The 18,363-nt window shown below is 57.0% G+C and overlaps 1 protein-coding gene across 5 annotated transcripts in view; it reads left to right on the forward strand.

Moving 5' to 3' along the window:
• Positions 1-2,777: 2,777 nt before the first annotated feature.
• MIDN (midnolin) overlaps positions 2,778-18,363 on the forward strand; it is a 35,722-nt gene continuing 20,136 nt past the window's right edge. For 2 of the 5 annotated variants that reach the window (XM_043502602.1, XM_038384174.2), the window contains exons 1-4: positions 2,778-2,908; positions 6,226-6,451; positions 7,982-8,069; positions 8,349-8,411. In XM_043502602.1, coding sequence (XP_043358537.1) covers positions 6,234-6,451; positions 7,982-8,069; positions 8,349-8,411 — 369 coding nt within the window. In that variant the 5' untranslated portion in view covers positions 2,778-2,908; positions 6,226-6,233. Of the gene's footprint in view, positions 2,909-4,986; positions 5,165-5,432; positions 6,061-6,225; positions 6,452-7,981; positions 8,070-8,348; positions 8,412-18,363 lie in introns of those variants that run through there. The other 3 variants (XM_043502601.1, XM_043502600.1, XM_038384175.2) reach the window with 3 other exon arrangements.

The raw sequence follows: 18,363 nt of genomic DNA on the forward strand, positions 1-18,363 counted from the left end.
CACTGAGAACAATGGAAGTGGAGGAGCACTTGAGAAATCCAGCCACTAGAATGCAGAGATGGCCATATTGGGAGGCTGGGAGAAGTCTGTGGATGTGGGGGATCTTGAGAACCGCTCTTATGTGGACAAAGGACCCGATTCTCCATCCCTAGCAACCCAGGAGCACCGACCGTTTACATATAGAACAGACAGCTTCCCCTCCCCCCAACCCTGCGCTGCCCCAGTTTGCCACTTTCACAGGGGAAATCCAGAGATCCTGTGGGATGGGGGGAGGCATCTGAGAGCCTCTGGGTTGTGGACGGCGCTGTAGGGAAAATGTATTCTGCTCCATCTGGCCCGGGATTCCTTGCCCCTGCCCTCACAAATACCCTGCCCCAGATGCTTGGCATCCTTTAGGCAGACACACCAGGGTTTATTTTGGGGGAGGGGGGGATGGACGGACAGAAAAGGAGCAGAGGCCAGCCGTGACCTGGAGCTGGGACACAGACTCTGGGTACCTTTCCCAGACCTGCAGAAGAGCTCAGTGGAGCTGGAAAGATCAACTCAGAAGTTGGTCTAATCAAAGATATTCCCTCCCCTGTCTTGTCTCTCTAATATCCCTGGACTAACACAGCTACAACAGTGCTGCAAACAACTGTCTCCTGAGGTCCGTTTGCCAGGACACCAGTTTTTAAGGGCTGCACAAAGGGACGCTGCAGGCCCATGCTGGTAAACTCTCCCCTGCTCCAGGCAGAAATGCTGCTTTCAGCCTCCTATCTCCACGGCAATGCTTACGATTCCACTTGCCGTCCCCCCATTAGCCATCGTAGGCAGGGAGCTTTGTACTAAAGGGACAGGATAATGTTAAAAATCAGATTCAAAAAATCCCAAAGCAATGGTTTTTGTTTCCTTGTGCTCCCCTGTCTGTATCCACTCCTGTCCCTTTTTTATACTTGGATTGGAAGCTCTGAGGGACAGGGACCATCTCTTTGTTCTGTGTTTGTACAGTGCCTTGCACAATGCGGTCCCAGGCCATGATTTGGGCTGCTAGGTGTAATTCAATATGACTTACATTAGGACAGGATGTTAGATTCTTCAGCCTTAAATATATTTCACAATCTGATTTGCTTTCCCCTAGTGCTGCAGTTTGTTTACTTTCTGCATTTCACTTAGGGCAACATAAAGCCAGGCTAGTCAGTTTCACGTTTGTTTCTAATCATTTTCACTTTCTGGGTTACCTGCACTAGGGCTAGGTGATTGCCCGGGGCAATGCTACTTTCTCCTAGCTTCTGCCAGCTAGTACTCCAGAATCTGGGCCTTTATTAAAATAAAAATAACACGTCCCTAGCCCTTATGGTTACAGAGAAAACTCTTCAATACGTGTAACTCAGATGGTGATGTCTCCTGAGTCCTAGGAGAAGGGTGGACTACCTCATGCCATCCCAAGGGGCATTAGCCCTGAAATCTGACAGTGACCATTTCCAGGGCAAGGCTGTGAACTAGTTCATAGCTGATCACTGCCAAAAAGAAGGTGGAGAACACTGAAGATCTATGCCCCTTTCCGCAAGGAGATGAGTGGGTGGAGCCTATGAAAGTGCCAGCCCCTGTCTGCTCCCCAAAGCTGCAGAGGGTCTCACGCTGCAGGGCATAGACGTGTGTGTGGGCTTTGATCTAACACTACTTTGCTTTATTAGCCAAACCAAACGTAGCAACGATTCTATTGGCCTTAGAGCTGCAAAAGGTCTTTTTTTTTCTTCTTTTTTCTGCCCTAGCTGAGCTGATTGTGCCGTTAAAGCTAAGTTATGATGAGAAACTGGGAAACAAAGTGCTGTAGCCCTGGTTCTCATCCCACGGCCGTGGGCTGCTTGCAACCCAATCAGCAAACGGCTGTGGCCTCTGTGACCTCCTCAGGCCCATATAGGTAGTGTGTATATATATAATATAGCGCAGGGGTTCTCAAACTGGGGTCACGAGGTTATTACATGGGAGGGGGGTCGCAAGCCGTCAACTTCCACCCCAAACCCTGCTTTGCCTCCAGCATTTATAAATATGTCCAAAAGTGTTTTTAATTTATTGAGGGCGGGGAGGGGATGGACTCAGAGGCTCGCTGTGTGAAAGGGGTCACCAGGACAAAAGCGTGAGAACCACTGACAGAGTGTAGGGATGTCTATTCGGCTCATAATGGCAAAACAGGTTGAGAACCGCCTCTTTTCGGGCTCTGGGCCCGGAGATCTGTGGTAAGCTCCTACCTCTGCCACTCTGTGCCTGCGAGACCACAGGCAAGTCACGAGCCCCGCTCCGGGCCTCAGGTTCCTATGAGCCTCCTTCATCTCTGTTCAGCTGCTGCACGTTTCAGGGCGAATCCTCTCCGCTAGGTGTATGTGCAGCGCCTAGCACCGGGGCCCGGGTAGCAATAAGGCGAGTTGCGAGCCAGCACCGGCCGCGCGTTACGGGAAGGCGGAATGGGGAACCACAAGCCGCGCGGGTTGGGGAAGTTACTGAAGAGGGGCTGGCGAGCTCCGGCTGTGCGGGGCAGGTGTGAGAGTTGCGTCACCTCCAATCGCTCTGCTGACTCAGCAAGGCTGGGAGGCTTTTCGAGGCTGGCTGCTGCTCCTCGCTCGAGCTCCACCCAGGCGAATGTGCACGCGTGGGGGGGGGGAGGAATAAAACTTCTCCAGCGCCTCCCCGACGTTAAAGAATAAGGCTGCCCTCCCCCGGAGCAGCGTCAAAAGCCCGAGACCCAGGCTGGATTTTCCCTTTGTTGTGCGAGCTCTAGACTAGCCCCGGGATTTATTTGCCTTGGGGGACGATTCAGAGCCGGAGTGGATCACGTGCTTACAGGGATATAGTTTCTTTTTTTGGGGGGGCCCGAGCCGTTCCGGCTGCGCGCAGGGGAAAGGAGGCGAAGGGGAAGGATTCGCTGGACCTGGTAAGTCAGTTTGTGCTGGCCCGGGGGGGGACGACAGGATTTCAAGCCTCTCTCTAGAAAGGGGGTTTAATGGCTACCAAGCCAGCGATTGAAGAAGCTCCCCGAGGAACTCGGCTAGGCACCGCACAAGATTCCGGCTGGTTTGTTTTTTGCTCTTAAAGACAACTCAGAAATATCCATTTTTTTTAACGGGGCTTTCGGTGTCTTTTAAGGAATGGGGGCGGATTGTAGGGGAGAGCTTCGCTGGGTCCGAGTCTGACCTCTTTGCCGACGTAGATCCACTAGAGCTGCTCCTGGTTCACACCACAGTCTGATCAGCATCTATCGACTCCTTGGCAAATTAAACCAAAGATAAAAACTCCCTTGCCCCATTCCGGGGAAACCTTCCAGGAATCCTACAACGGCCAGATCCTATTTGTAATCGTCTCTTAGGGCTCCCCCCCACCCAAAAAAAAAGTTTATTTCTGACTTCAAGGAAACTGGAGCCAGCTTGAGTCGATTGGACTTACTTTTCGTTGGCAGTTCTGCTTTAATCGAACAAGGCATATGTCATTGAGAGACCTGGCAGGGTTGAGTGGTTCTGTTTTTTACTTTCCTGACAAAGACCTGAGAGAGTTTGTAGGTGATTTTAATCTACAGTTTCAAATCCAGTGCCTCGGGGAGAATGGGAGACATCCTGTGTGGAAGAAAGAGATCAGAGACTAGTCACGAGGGGGTGACTCTTGGGGGGGGGGGGGGGCCTCTGGTGTGGCTTTGTTTTGTTTAACATCAGAAATAAATCCTGTCTCCTTCCCAGGCTAGGACAGGAGTTAAGGCTACTTATTTCAGGCCGGATATTTCAAGTGCTCAGCACCCACCCGGGGGAGGGGGGCAGGTTTCCCAGCAATTCGGCTCCCTTGTGTGATCTTTTATGACCCCCATTGTCCAGAAGAACCCAGCCGGCTGCCCTCGGATGCCAGAAAGGGCTTAAGCCCTGGATGTGCTCCTCTGGCCTTACACACGGATCTGGCTGGTTCACTAACCTCCCCCTTGGTAGCCAGGCTGTTCACACACAGGATCTAATAGGGCTTAGGCGATTTTTGGTGCCAACGCCCGTCTTAACCGCCAAAGGAGCAGCCTGCCAGGTATCTTTACATTTATGTAGGGTGGTGTTGGATGTGTGTGTGTTTGTTGTTTTTGTTTTAAGAGGCTCGACCGTTCCCATCTGCACAGAGGACACACTGTTCCCATAGCACTGACTGTCCCTGTGGGTTTCCCACACTCCAGGCAGGCTCGCCCGGCAGAGGGCGCTCTTGCTTTGCTGACTCATTCTGCAGCGTCTCTGGCTGCTGATAATGCCCCCCCCCCACCCATAACACCGAGCCATTCTGCACGGCCACTAAGGGCTTTAACCTCTGGCCTTTAGGGGGAAGGGTGGGGGGCTGAAATCTAACCCGGCCCTTGTCCCCAGAAAACCCTGAAGTTGCTTGGAACCGGAATTTGCCCAAGGAGGATTGCATCCGAGTCTGGGGTTTGCTCAGTCCGCATCTGGATTTTGTAACATTTGGATATTTCCCCATCGCCCCCCTTCCCGGTTCCCGCACGTCAGTGTGTGTGTGTTTGGGGGGGGGGGGGTGTCTGTCTGTCTATCTATCTGTCTCTCAACTTGTTCTCCCCGTGACCTCCGCTCACTCCGGCTTATGCGAAAGCCGTTGCAAAGTGCGTCCACTCCCCCCCCCCCCCGGCTCCTAGCCGGACAGGGTCAGCCGCGGGGATGGGGGGAGGTGTGTATAAACGTCCCCAGAGCTCCCGTCCGGCTTGAGGACAAGGGTAACCCTCTCCCCAGTCAGGTCTCCAGCAAAGCGGGTATTTTTACACCCCCCGGCCCGCGTTCACCCGACAACAGCCGCTCAGCCATTGTGTGGAATAAGCGGCACCCTTGGCGTGTTCTGAAGCGACCACCTTCCTCCGAGTGATCTCCGGGGGGGGGGGGGCGAGGCGAAGGATTTCCTTCCATCTTGTAAATACCCTCCCCGCGCCGTAGAACAATGGCTTGGCTGCGCAGGCTCGGGTCATTCATTGCCTTTCCCGTGCAGCCGCCGCAGAAACGAGGAAGAAGAAGCTGCAAGGTGCGGTGGGCGGGGGGGGGGGGTCTCGTCCCACGCCGGGACGGCGACCAGCCCGCAGACCTGGCCTCTGAGCGCGCGTGTAAATCTCCCCCCCACTTCCCAAGCCCAGGGAGCAGCTGAGTCGAGGCTTTCTGCGTAGCCCTTTGTTGTGAGGCTAATATATTATGAATGACTTTTTTTTTTTTTTTTAAAAGGGGGGGGCCGGCTTGGCGGGGGTGGGGGTGGGGATGAATCTAGCCAGGCACCAGCCAACCCTCCTGTTTCCAGTGGGTCAGGATCTGCTAGGCAAAAGCGTAGGGGGAGGGGATGGGGGGGAAAGAAGTGGGGTGGCTGGGGGCGGGGGGGGGGAGAGGTCCGAAAGGGAGGGTGGAGTCAGCCTTCCACGTGGGGGAGCACCGGGCCGGCTGCGATTGGCCCCGGGTTGCCTGTCTCAACGTTCGGAGCGCCCGGATTGGCTGGAGGCTGCGCGAAGGAGTAAGAAGTGAATGAGGGGGGAAATAAGCGCCGCCCCCTATGGAACGTTGATACATTATAACTTTTTTGTGTGTCTGTGTGTTGGTAGCGTGTGTGTGTGTTACTTTCACACTGCGACACCGGCGGAGCTCGGACCGGCGGCTGCTGGGTTCAGCCCCAAAGGGGGGAATCGGGAAGGAAAAAGCTTTTTTTCTCTCCCCCCCCCCTTCTCCTCCTGTATCCCCCACACCACGGAGGCAGCACCCTCTCCTTCACACACACACCGAGCCCTCCCGGCGAGCAGCGTCCCCCGGCGAGATCCGCGTCCTCGAGAAGCATCCGAGGAAGGGGAAGGGAAATCCCCGATGGGAGAGTGACGCGTGGGGGTTTTAGGTTTTGAGGGAGGTTAAATCGGGGCGAACTCCCCTGTTCTTCAGGGAGAGCTGGTCCCCTCCCCCACCAAGTCCCCTTTAGAACCCCGCGCGAGGAAGACCTGGAAGGACCACGCGGATCCGGAGTGACCCTGGGATACTAAACCGGAGCGAGGGCGGACTCGGGAAGACGATCCCACCCCGGCTGGTGGGTGTGTGTGTGTGTGTGTGAGAGAGAGAGAAAATCTGTGCGCGCAGCAGAACTGGGCGCTCTGGTCGCTCCTTTGTTCCCTTCCACTTCCTTTTTTGGTCCCCCAAGCCTTCCCCCCCTCCCCACCTTGATTCCCCCTGCCACACCAACCGCTGCTCCCTGCCTGCCCCCCAGGTCACCGAATGGACCAGCAGCCCAGCGCCAGGAGCTGCAGCCGGGGTGCCCCAGCCTGCGAGGCCGTCCCGAACGAGCCCTCCATGAATCTGTACATCAACACCACCACCGGGACCCGTTATGAGCTCTCCGTCCCCGTGGAAGAGACGGTGGAAGGACTGAAGCGGAGACTGTCACAGAGGCTCAAAGTGCCTAAGGAAAGGCTGGCGCTCTTACATAAAGAAAGGTAGGTCGGGCAGCCCCCCACCCCGCCTTGGTTAAACTACCCCAGGAGGGACCCAACTCAGGGGCTCGCCAATCTGTGTCGGGGGGGAAGCAAGGATCCCCCCCCGCCGCCCCTTGGTTTCTTTAAAGTGGCTGTCAGAGGAGGGTTTATTCTTTCCCTCCATTGCAGAGCCCTGGCTCCTGGGCCCCCCCCCCCCGTGTGTGTGTGTGTGTGTGTGTGTGTGTGTGTGTGGCCCCATTTCTCAGCCTCCTGCACCAAGCGGGATGTGTTCCAGTCCCTCCCTCGAGTCGGCTCCTAGCACGGCTGGGCTGAGCGGGGTCCCGGGGAAGCTTCTGCGATACGGACCCTGGACCTAAAATGGAGCCTCTCTGGGGGCTTTGATCCCACAAAACTTTCCCCTGGCACTGTGTGTGTGCGGGGCCCCCTCCTGGCTGCACCCCGCTCGGTCGCCGCGTTGCACCGAGTCACAAGTGAGTGCGCGGCGCGGTGCCCTTTGTTCTAAAGGTTGAACCGAGGTGGGATCCAGAGGTGGCCTTTTCTCGGCACGACGCGCCCCCCCATCCCCTTTTCCAAAACCGCAAATGCAGCCGAGGGCAGGGACGGGGGTGGGGGAGCTCTTCGGGAGCTGATTTCTGGCGTGTCAGGGCTGGGAGGTGGGACAGTCCTTTGTTTAACAGGAGCCAGGTTTGCTGCAGATCCGGACTGGTCAATGCTTAAGGTGCGGGGGGGGGGCTTTCTGTGGGATACTTTTGGCACTCCCCCTTCCCCTCTAGCCCCCTCCAAACAGTAGCCAAAATGGAGAAAGAAACCTCCGAGACTAAAATGAGGGGGCTTTTGCTCTTGATTGGCTCCCCCTGGCTTGAGCAGCTGGGTTGAGTGAATTAAGCACCCGAGCCTGTTGTCTAATTGAAGGGGGTGGCTGTGTGTGGTGGGAGTGGGGGAGAGAGCCTTTGCATCTATGATAACAGTACTTGAAAAAAGAAAAGGGGGGGCGGGTGTCAGTTTCCCCCCTTTCCCCCGCATGCTACCGTCCCCCCTCAAACTGGTCAATGTTTCCTCTTCTCCCTGCCCCCCAGGCATCTGAATTCTGCCTGTCCTATGGGGAAGGTTTTGTTAGACACAAAAGCTAGTGCCTTCTCGCACAGACACTGCACGAGTTAGTGCCAATGGCTGCTTGACTGATTACTGCAGCATCATTCCCTGCCGCCTGCCCCTCGGAAAGAATGTTTACATGATAAACTGGAGGGGGAAAGATACAGACACAATTGGACGTTGTGGGGGCAGGGGCTGGAATGAGATTCAGGGGGTAAAGATAACTGGGGGGGCATTGTGTTAAATGGAAATTAAAACCCCACCGCTGATCCTGTATCCCCCCCGGCCTAAGAGGCAGTTCAGATTCCGGGGAGCAATGAGGGAGCTCAGGAGGGGACCCAGGTTGGGTTCTAAAGCAAACCAGGCCCCTTCTGTTAACTGTCCCTTTTTGCTTGAAGTCTGATGTCCTTCTCTCTGTCTATCTTTTCCCTTCTGCAGTCGTCTCAGTTCTGGAAAGCTACAGGATTTGGGGGTTGTGGAAGGAAGCAAACTGACGCTTGTCCCCACAGTGGAAGCTGGCTTGATGGTAAATGGCCTTTTTATTTCTCACACACACACCAACACACATGCACTCTGTTCATCTATTATTAAAGGGCTAGAATGTGATCTGGTTCAGCAGAATCAATGCCGCTTCCCCCGACACAAACCCTTTTGCACTGGGGAGGGGGTTGGTGCTGGGAATGGCAGCAAGTTGAATATTTCATTGGTTGCTCGGTAGCTGGGTGTATAAATAGTGAAAGTGACATGCAATCCATCCCCCCAGCCACACGCGTGCACACACCCCTTTTTTTATTTTTTCTTTCAGTCTCAGGCATCCAGACCAGAACAGTCAGTGATGCAGGCTCTGGAAAGCTTAACTGAAACTCAGGTGAGAAGCAAAAATATTGGTGCATTGACATGGACAAAGCTTTCTCTTCAGGGGGCTTGTATCTGACCTCCTCCTTCCCCGCCCCCACAGCTTTCTGTATGTACTGAAAGCTAGAGATCTCGCAACAGAGAAACCTAGAGGCCTGTGTCTGTGGTGAAGGGATTTGTTACTGTACTGCCTAAAGGCCGTGATCCAAATCAGGGCCCTGCTGTGCCAGGCACTGCACAAACACTTGGGGAGAGCCGGTCCCTACCCTGAAGAGTTCAGTCTAAACCAGTGGTTCTTAACTTGCAGCCCAATCAGCACACAGCTGTGACCCATGTGACATCCTCAGGGCCATACAGGTCGTGTGTATATATATTGTGTGGATGCGGCCCACATACCACACAGAGAGCTGCAAGTGCGCCGACAATGGTAAATAGGTTGAGAACCACTGGTCTAAATAGTGAGTGGGAGGGGAAACTGAGGCAAAGGACGGTGAAGGGTCTAGGCCAAGGTCCTGACCTCAAGGTGTGATGTGGGGGTCCCCATTCTTGACACAGCGGATGTATTTTGGGACTGATTTCCCCATCCCCCAATTTAAAGACAAAAGCAGGATTCCTACCCAACAGTTGCCTTTACTGCCTGAGGGAAGAATGCCTCTTGCTATTGTTTGCAGAATCAGGTGGGGGTGAGGGGGCGCGTGTGTGTGTATATGCGGATCCTACCAGGAAACAGCTTTGTGTTGGAGGTTTGCCCCTTCAGATCATAAGTGGGGGTGGCTCTTCTCCCAGTACTTGAGTGGCCCTTCAGAAAAACCGAATGCAGCAGCTTTCGAATGTCTGCACCATGGTCTTGAGCTTATGGCTGGGGAGGGGGCAGGAGGTGTCGCTGGGCTAGGATAACAGGCTGCGGCTCCCAAAGGTGAGAGGTTGCTAATCAGACAAAGAGGGGGACGGTGTCTTGTTGTTTTTTTTTTCTTCTCCATACCCCTGGCTTGTGCTTCAAGGAAACCCTCCCATTGCTGGGTGACCCTCTGATGTGTGTCTGGGGGGAGGCGGGGAGGGAAGGAAATGGCAGACTGCAGCTGGGTGTGGAATTCACCTCTTCACCTCCCTCTGGCTTTAAAGTTGAGCAGCTCCTGCTTCTTTGTTTTTGGTCTTTTTTTAAAAAAACAAACAAACAAAAAACCCTTTCTACTTCCTCCCTGGCTAGCACTTGAGTTGATTTTTAAAAGACTTTTTAAGTCCCTTGTTTAATTCTGAGCCACCAGCATAGTGCTGGGGGCCACTTTCTATCCCCCAAGCTCTGGGCAAATGCATGCTAATGCCCAGCCCTGCTTGGTACCTTTTTAAATGCTCTCCTCTGGATCTGAGTGGGTGGTAAAAACACATGAGGCTGGCTGCAGGGCTTCTTTGCAGTCCTGCCTGTCAGGACTCTGCTGCTGGGCAGCTAGTGCTTTTCTAGGACAGGGCCCCTCCACGCACTGTGCAGTGCGGCTCTCCCCCAAGTCACCTTGGAGCAAGGAATGGCCTTGGCAACCTGGATGCTCTTGGCCCTCCCATGGGCGACCTTGACTCTGTATGGCCCGTTAACGTGCTGCTTGCTGAGCTGCTGCAAAGCCAGCTGGGTGTTTCTGGGGTTGGTGGGTTCCCCGACTTCCCGCGGCGGCAATGGCGCACCCCATCCCCCACTCTCAGATGTGGCTTCCCTGTGAATCTAGCCAGGGAACTCCTGGGTTCCGGCAAAGGGCTGTCGGCCATCTCCTATGTGGCTTTTGGACATGAGTGCTTTTCAGGGTTGGCATGGGGCATTGGTGAAACGCTAGTGGCACTGTGGTTTGTTCTGGCAGAAGGCTTTGGGTCCCAGTTCCTCAGCTTTATTTGGTGTCTGGTCAGTTGAGACCTTCCCCGACCACCCCTCACCTGTCTCGGGGATAGTCTTGGAATTGCCCCCCTGTCCCTCCTTTCAGGGTGGGGGCCGTGCACACCCTGTTAGCATTCTATGGAGAGCCGTTACTCTGGTTGCAGCCTGGGTAGGAGCCCTGAGCAGCATAGGAATCTCCCTGCACAATGCCTCTTGCTCGACATGGGAGGGGCAGAGGGCAGGAATCCTCCTGGGTCGGGCTAAGATTCCTGGCTGGGGCTTGCTGTCTCATGCCCTGGGAGGGTGGGCAGGGGCAGGGCCAGCAAAGAGGCTGGGGCGGGGTCCTCCTGCGTGGTTGGTGGGTGCGTGCGTTGTCTCATCTTGAAAACTTGTGTGATTGCCCAGCCAACATGGTAATGGGGGAGTGGTGGCTGCTTTAAGGAAGGGGGGCGGGAGGGAAGCTGGCCGACCAGACCAGAGCAGGGCTGGCTTTAATTACCCTGCTTGTGTCCGCAGGATGGAGTCGGTGCATTCCAGGCCTTGCAGCGAAAGGGTTTATTCCTCCCTTGTGGCGTGTTGGTAGCAGACCGCCGGGAAGGGCGGGGAGGGGGTTAGAAGGTAGCTCCTTTAGAGGCGCTGAATTGCAGAGATGTAGACGCCCCTGGGTCAGTCTGTGTCCCATGCGCCTTGGATGCAAAATGTAGGTCCCCAGTCAAAGCTGCATTTTCCCCCCCACCCTCGCACCCCCACCCTTTTCTCTCTCCCAGAAGCTGGAGCTGGAAAAGGCCTCCTGAGTCTCTTGTCTCTGTTCCCTACAGCAGTAAAATGAGTGGGAAGCCAAGGCTGGGAAGTGGTGATTCCCCCCCCCCAAGCCCCCCCCAGGTTTGTTGACAGGATCTCTGCCTCAGGAAGCCTTCTCTGAGCACAGAGGCACAGCCAGCACCTGGGGGCGGGGGACAGGAAACCACGCCTCTCATTCATGCTCTCGCCTGGTTCTGCCTGCGTAGGGCTCTCGGAGCACAGCAGATCTCCCCGCTATTAGACTTCCTCTGGGGGGTGGGGAGCACAGCAGATCTCCCTGCTATTAGACTTCCTCTGGGGGGTGGGGGAGAAAACGCCCTCGGTACCTTAAGGAAATGACTACCGGGCAGGAGGCGTGGTGCCTACCCCCAAGCTGGGGGCTGGATTCCCATGGCACTGCTGATGTCCTGGTAGCTGCTGATAAACTTCCTGCCAAAGCTCATTGCAACATTCAAGGGGTCGGATGATGCCCCTTTCCTAGGGGGGCTGCCCTCCTGCTCAGCAGAGCTGCCGGGGGGGTGGAGGGGTATTGCACCTTGTCCAGCAGCTTCAGCCATGCATGCAACCTTCCCCCACCCCAGCATAGCTGAGCCTGCCTGCCGGTCCTGGGGAAGAGGGTCCTGGTGTCTCTGGGGCACGAGGCACAGTCCTGGACCCTGCCAGAGAGGGTAGGGATCTGTGCTCCCATTGGAAGGCCCAGCAGCCCCTCCCAGCAGCGCGGATCCAGGGCCTGGCTCCGGGTCTGAGGTCACTAGGTGGCTCTGCCAGAAGGAATGTTATTTCTCAATGGTGGAAGTTTTTTGTGTTTTGGTACTTCACCCTTCCCTTCCCCCCCGCCTCCTTTTTTTTCCCTTCCTCTGGATGGAAAATCCCTCAGCAGCAGTCTCTGGTGGAGTGCGGGAGCCGGTGTCAGGGTTCCAGCTGCCTGCTCCAGCTGTGTGCAGCTGGAGAGAAGGTTTTTAAGTCTATTTTGGGGGAGGGCAGGGGCTTTTTCCTTCCCCCTCCGCTTCCCCTTGGTTTGGACCGGCCTCTCTCCTCTGGCTCTGACCTGGGCTGACCCATAGCATCAAGCCTGTGTTTTGTGGGGCGCTGGGCCCTGCCCTGTGGGAAGGGGGCTCTGCCCTGCGTGGGGTGCTGTATTCTCTTGAGTAACCAGGGCAGAGGACAGTCTTGTCAATAACATGAGGGGGGAGGGCTCTGCTTTCCTGCCCCCTCCCAGCCTGAGCCAGTACCAGTCTCCTCTTGCGCTGGTGTCAGGGTGCCTCCCTGCTGAGCCATCCATCCATCCGCTCGCACCCACCCTGTTCTCATCCCCTGCTGGGCGGGGGGGGGGGGAGCAAAGGTTACATCAGGGCAGGCGCTTGGAGAGAGGAGGGAATGCAGCGTTCTGTGAGTCATCCGCATTTCTGGGAATCAGCAGGGACGCGCTCCCTGTATCTCCGGGGCTGGATTCGGAGACAGTAAATTAGATTTCCCTCCCCTGACTTGGCAACAGCCTGCAGGGTCCCTGCTGCTGGTTCTTCTCCTCGGCCCCTCCCTGGCTTCCCAAAGGATCTAGGGCAGCAGAATCCCTGGGGGAAACTGGCAGGATCCCCTGGGACTAGCACCACCATTCCCATCCTGGGTGCAGACATTCCTCTCTTACCTGAGGGCGGAAGGGGGTGAGGGGGGATATTGCCCCATCCATGAGGTGTTAACAAGGGTGCTGGCTGGACAGGGAGAGGGACAGTGGCCTTGCTCCAATGGCCAGTGAACTCTGGGAGCTTTTCCATCCCTGCTGCGGGTGTTGGAGCAGGCTGGCTGGGCAGGATGTGTTTATGTTGGAGCATCCTGCTTTCTGGTGGGGGGGCGGGGAGGGAGGGCTGAAGGAATGTGCTGGTTTGTGGTGGAGGGGAGCCATCCCACCCTGCCCCTGCTCGGAAGGTGGGGGGACCCGGGGAGGGGGTGTTCATTTCGCATCGGGGATTGGTTGGTTAGGTAACTAGCGAGCCTGGGAGGGACCAGTGTGCCAGTGTTCGCAAACAGGAGTACTCAGAGGAGGAAGGGGATGGGGTGGGGGACAGTAACTGGGTTAGCTCGATAGCCCCCATCTGGGTTCAGGACTTGGGCCGGTGTTATTGAATGGAAAGGCGGGGGGGCAGGTTGTAGGGCTGGGCTGTGGGAGGGGTTGGCACTGGCTGCCAGGTTAGGGGAGAGGGGGTGCTATGGGTTTTGGTATAGGGCTAGTGAAATGTCTGGCTGTCTCCACTCCCTTCCTTGCAGGGCTGGGGCAGTGGAGAGGGGATGGGGTGTCTCCTATGGGGGTGTTGGAATCTGGAGCTGTTCCTTGCTAATCTTGGTGCTACCTCTGTTAAACCTGCTCCTCCCTCCTTGGCGTTTGCAAGAACCGGCTGGCATGTGTGTGATGCCAAGGCCTGGCTAACACCCCCCACCCCGACTCCTGGCCCTGCGCTTGGAGAGGAAGGGATTATTTTTAGTGCTGCTGGGAGCCGATAGGCAGTGAGCTCACGCTCGCTCCGGGCTCTTCAGTTTCCTTGGCTAATAACAGCCAAGGGTCAGGAAGGGGTGCGCAAGGAGGAAGGTGTGAGTCAGGCCCTCTGCCAGGAAGGAGAGGGAACCTTGGGTGGCGGCTGACGTCAAGGGGACCTGGAGGAGTCTAGAGAGACTTGGGGACTGTCACTGAGGGTGTGGAGGGGAGGGGATGACTGGTTTAAGAGGGAGGCAGGATTGTATAATGGCTAGAGCAGGGAGACTGAGGGGCAGGACTCCTGGGTTCCCTCTTCAGCTTGGGGAGGGGGGTGTGTGTGGAGGGCAGTTGGGACATCTGGATTATCTACCACTGACTCACAGGGGAGTCCTGCCCCCCTCTCTTTCTCTCCACCTTGGCTTCCTCTCCCATGCCATAGGGATGCTCATGAGGTTTCACAAGATCGTGGTTGTAAACGGCTTTCAGATCTCTGATGAGAGAGCACGGACAAAACTACTCTCAGCTTGGGGGAGTGGGAAACGAACTCCGCTTTCTCTGAGTCCCTCTGATTTAGCCCCAAAGTTTGGCCCACCCTATATATGCTGGAAGTAGTCAATATTTTGTCTGGTGGAAGCCCACAGGGGCAGGTGTAGGAATTGGCTGCTCCCCTCCACCCTCTTTCTCTTGGCACCTGAGCCGGTGAGGGGTGATCAGCAGAGGGTCTGTAGGTCGTGGGGCAGGGGAAGACCAGCGTACTGTGGGGCTGATACCCAGCAGTGCCTGTTTCTTTAGGGGTGAGTGAGGAAGCTGTGCAGGGACGGGGGGGGGGAAGGCTCTCTGAGCCCCCTCCCATCTGGGGAGCCAGGCTTTTCTCCGTATGTTAATCTCCCATCTGTGAGGCTTTCCCCTCCCTGCTCCTGGAGAACAAGGGAGCAGTCTCCATTGAGATGAGAAGAGGGGTGGAGGGGATTCTGGGGTGCCCCAAAGCCTGGTTAGTTCAGAGCCCTCTCGAGGTGCCTCTCTCCCGGGCAGCGATGCTCCCGCACTGGAGACCCTTTGTTTGGCTGGTGGGGGCGAGCACTGTGTGTTTGAATGGCTGGATGCTTGATTTTGGGGAGGGCTGGGAGTCGTGACTGCTGGGCCTTTGATTCCGGGGGAATCTTTTGTGGCTGGAGGGAGGGGAATCGTGACTGGCGGGCCCAGGAGAGGCCTCTGCCATTAGAAAAGGGCTTAGCTGGCCCCTCTCTCCGGGAGCGTGCATGAGGCGCTCGCTGGGGCTGTGGGTTTATCAGGTGCATGTGCGTTGTGCAGGGGGGGGGAGGGAGTGTACAACCCCCCTGCGCTGGGGCACATTGAGTTTTCCCTGCACCCCGTTACAGATGGAGAAACTGAGGGTCATGAAAGCCACAGAGGCTGGGATTAGATTGGGGATCCTCTTCCCCCCCCCCACACACCCCGTCCACATCCAGGGCTCTGTGCGGGGTAGGTGGGCACACACCTCTCCTCCCCTGGGCCGGAGGAGTGTTCCCTTCCCCGCCTCCCCCCAGCTGTAACCTCGATGGCCGAAGTTGCAGCATCTCTTTCACGCCCACCTCTTCCTCTGCGGCCTCCATCTGACGTGCTTGGGGGTTCGCTGTTATTTTTAAGCCGCTTTTCCCACGGCTTCTCAGAACTCGGCATCTCTCTTGGAAGGGGGGGGTCTTGGTATGATACGAAGCTACTGCTGGGGCTGGGGAGAAGCGGGTGTAGGGGGAGTCCCTGCTGCTGGACAAGCTAGGGCTGGGGAGGAGATAGCTGTAGACGGCAGGGCTGGCTGGGTGCACAGCTGTCCCTGTCTCCGTGCCCCCTTGGAAGCTTGGCCTGAGAACAGAGGCCTCCCTTCAGTTCTGTGGGGTGCATGAATTGCACCCCATTTGGCATGCTGAGGGCAGGAGGGTCTGTCTGCCTGCCTCTCAGGCACTTGCAGCCCAGTGCCAGCCGGCTTAGACAAATATTCATCTTCGCCAAGGAAAGGCGGGGGGCGAAGTGTTTGTTCATGAATCCTCCCCTCCCTTCCCGGGACCCTCCTGAGCCAAAAAGCGGAGGGGCAGATCCTGCCCGGTCCCTTGCCCAGTGTTGGGCTGCTGCTGATTGAAAAGCCACCCCTCCCTCTGCATTAGGAGGGGGTGGGGTGCACCCGTGATCGATCCCTGCTGGGGTGTCCTTCCAGTGTGTGTGTGTGTGTGTGTGTGTGTGTGTGTGTGTGTAACTAAACATCAGCATAGCCTGGCCTCCCCCCCACAACCAGGATTGTTGTGTGTGTGTCTGCCCTGCTCCCCTCCCTCTGTGCTTTTCCCCTGACTGCTGGACTGGGGGGGGGGAGCTGGAGGAGAGGCTGGAGGAATAGCACCCCCCCCATGCCTGGTGAGCGTTAAAGCCGGCCCACCAGGCAGGTGGAATGTGAAGTGGCAGCAGGGGGGCCCTGGGGCAGCACTAGCCGGCTCCTCAAGCTGGGCCTTTAATATTCCCCCCCCCCCCTTTTTCCCCAGAGCAGATGGCGGGTGATTTACGCTGCCAGGCACCTCCTAGAATAAGTAATGGTGGGGGGAGACTGAGCCACAGTGGGATCTCTGGCCTTGTTTAGCTGTGGGGGCGGAGAGCAGCTGTTGGGGGCATGGGGAGGGTTTTTTCCAGCAGGCTGTGGTTTTTCTCCCCCCGCCCCCCAACCTCCCTATGATTTGGGCATCCTGTGCTTTTCATGGGAGTTCCTTGCTCCTCTCCCCTCCCAGCTGCTCCATCACCTGCCACTCTCTGAGCCTGTGGGTTGAGGGGGAGATGGGGGAGGGTGACAGACTCCTCTCCCCTCCATTATAGGTGTTTTGGGGGGGGGCGTGGAGGTGCTCTGCCTCGCAGTGGCCTTTGTCACTGTGCACTCGCCTGAGTCATGCTGCAGAGGTGCCTGCCCGCCCCCGGAGCGCTGCACTGGGGGTGCGTGTGTCCTTGCCTGCCCCCTCACTGTCCTCTAGTCACCTTCCTGAGTCGCTGCCGGTCCCTGGCCGCACGCACACCTAGCAGGGCTGCTTCACCCTGCCTTGCTCTGCATGACTTGGTGGCTCTGCTCCGGGGGGGCAGAAGTGCCCCCCATGCTCGGGGAAAGACTCCCCCTGTCTCTTCACTTCTCGTGTCCGGCAGCGGAGCTGTGGGTATCGCAGGAGCTGGGGGCCGGTGGCGTGGCCCTTCAGACTGGCTCCTCGCCCCCCTCCCTCCCTGCCTGTTCTGCGCGGTTTTCCTGCCTGTCTGAGCTGCAGGTGGCCCGGGCACCCACGCTCTCTTGGCACAGGGTGGGTTCCTGGTGGCTGTGATGGCAGCTGCCTTGGGCCTCGGTAACCTCTGTTGCGGGGTCTGCATGGGCGGGGATGGGGGGCATGAGGCTCTTCCCCCTTCTTTGCACAGAATATGATACAGGGTTGGGGGGTGGGGGCTCCCTGAGAAGGCAGCTCTGTGGTCGCCCTCAACGAGTGACACGTCGTACCGGTGGTCTTGGCTGCAGAAAGGTCAGAGGTGCGTGTAGGGGGAGCTGCAAAAGGGTGACTAACGGCTCGTAGGTGACGGCTGCTGGGTGGGCAGAGCATGAGAGCTGGCAGGGGCTTCGGGGGAGCCCCCTTCAGCAAGGATCCTGTCGGCGGAGTGACTTTACCCCTATGGGGTGGGAAGGACTGCATGGTCCTCCCACCTCAGCTGGGTCTGCATGGCTAGCCTCCCTTCTCGTGCCACTGCAACGGCTCCCCAAGGTGGGGGCTCTGCAGTGACATACACTCAGTGACTCCCCTCCAGCCTCCCTCTGCGTCTCTTTCCTCCCCTTCCTGGTCACCCAACTCCATGGAATCTGATCAGCAATGAGGGAGATTAATGTCTCTGGCCGCGCCCTCCCCCGGCGAGTGGTCTGAGGGTTCAGCAGATGCATGTTTCCCTCTTCCCCCCCCCCCCCAAGTGCTGACTTCTTCCCCTCATCCCCAGCTCAAACCCCGGAGGCCCCTCCACTTCCTGCAGCCTCGCTGATTGGGGTGGGGTATACATCACAAGGCAACGTGGGAGATGGGGGAGGGGGGCCTCCCCTCCCGAACTGCCAGACCTCGTTGAGGGTGCCCAGACACCAAGTGCTATGTGGGGCAGGCTGCAGTTTGATACATAGAGAGCTTGGATTTCCTCAGTCCTGCTCATGAGCCTTCAGGTTAATGAGGGCTGAGCTAGCAGGAGATTGGACAGAGCTGGGGCAAGGTGGCATATGTTTGTGCTGAGCCCCAGATGGAGGAAAATTCCTGAGTGTGAAATCCACAGTGGGTTTTCCCCCTGGGCTTGGCCTTCCTGATTAAAAGCAGCTGGAGATCTCCAGCGGGACTGGGGGAATTCCCCCTCTTCCCAGCATCCCCTTCCCGCTGGGGCATGAACGAGAAAGAGATGCTCTGAAATCCCAACAACCTCTCCAGGAATCTTCTGATAGTTCAGTGGGTACTTCTTTGCAATCCTTTTGTGGCTGTTTCCCTCTCGACTGAGTCACTGTGCAGGGATTTGGCTCCAATGCACCCCTGGGACCCAAAGATCTAACTCAGAAATCGCCACTGGAGAGTCTGGGTGTTTGTTTCTGGTCCCCAGAGTTGATACCCGCGCCATGGGTGTTGGGCCCTGGCAGCTCACGTTGACATTGGGTGTGCTTGTGGGTGCACAGCATCTCTGGAAGACGGTACAGTCCTGGGTGTCTCGCGTTGGAGCCTCCAAAACATGGGAGACCCAGATGTTTCCTTCCTCCTTTTAAAGATCAAACGTGTCATCTGCCTTTGTTTCATGGGGGTGTGTGAGATG

Source organism: Dermochelys coriacea, chromosome 25 (assembly GCF_009764565.3).
Source record: "Dermochelys coriacea isolate rDerCor1 chromosome 25, rDerCor1.pri.v4, whole genome shotgun sequence".
Taxonomy (NCBI): Eukaryota; Metazoa; Chordata; order Testudines; family Dermochelyidae; genus Dermochelys; species Dermochelys coriacea.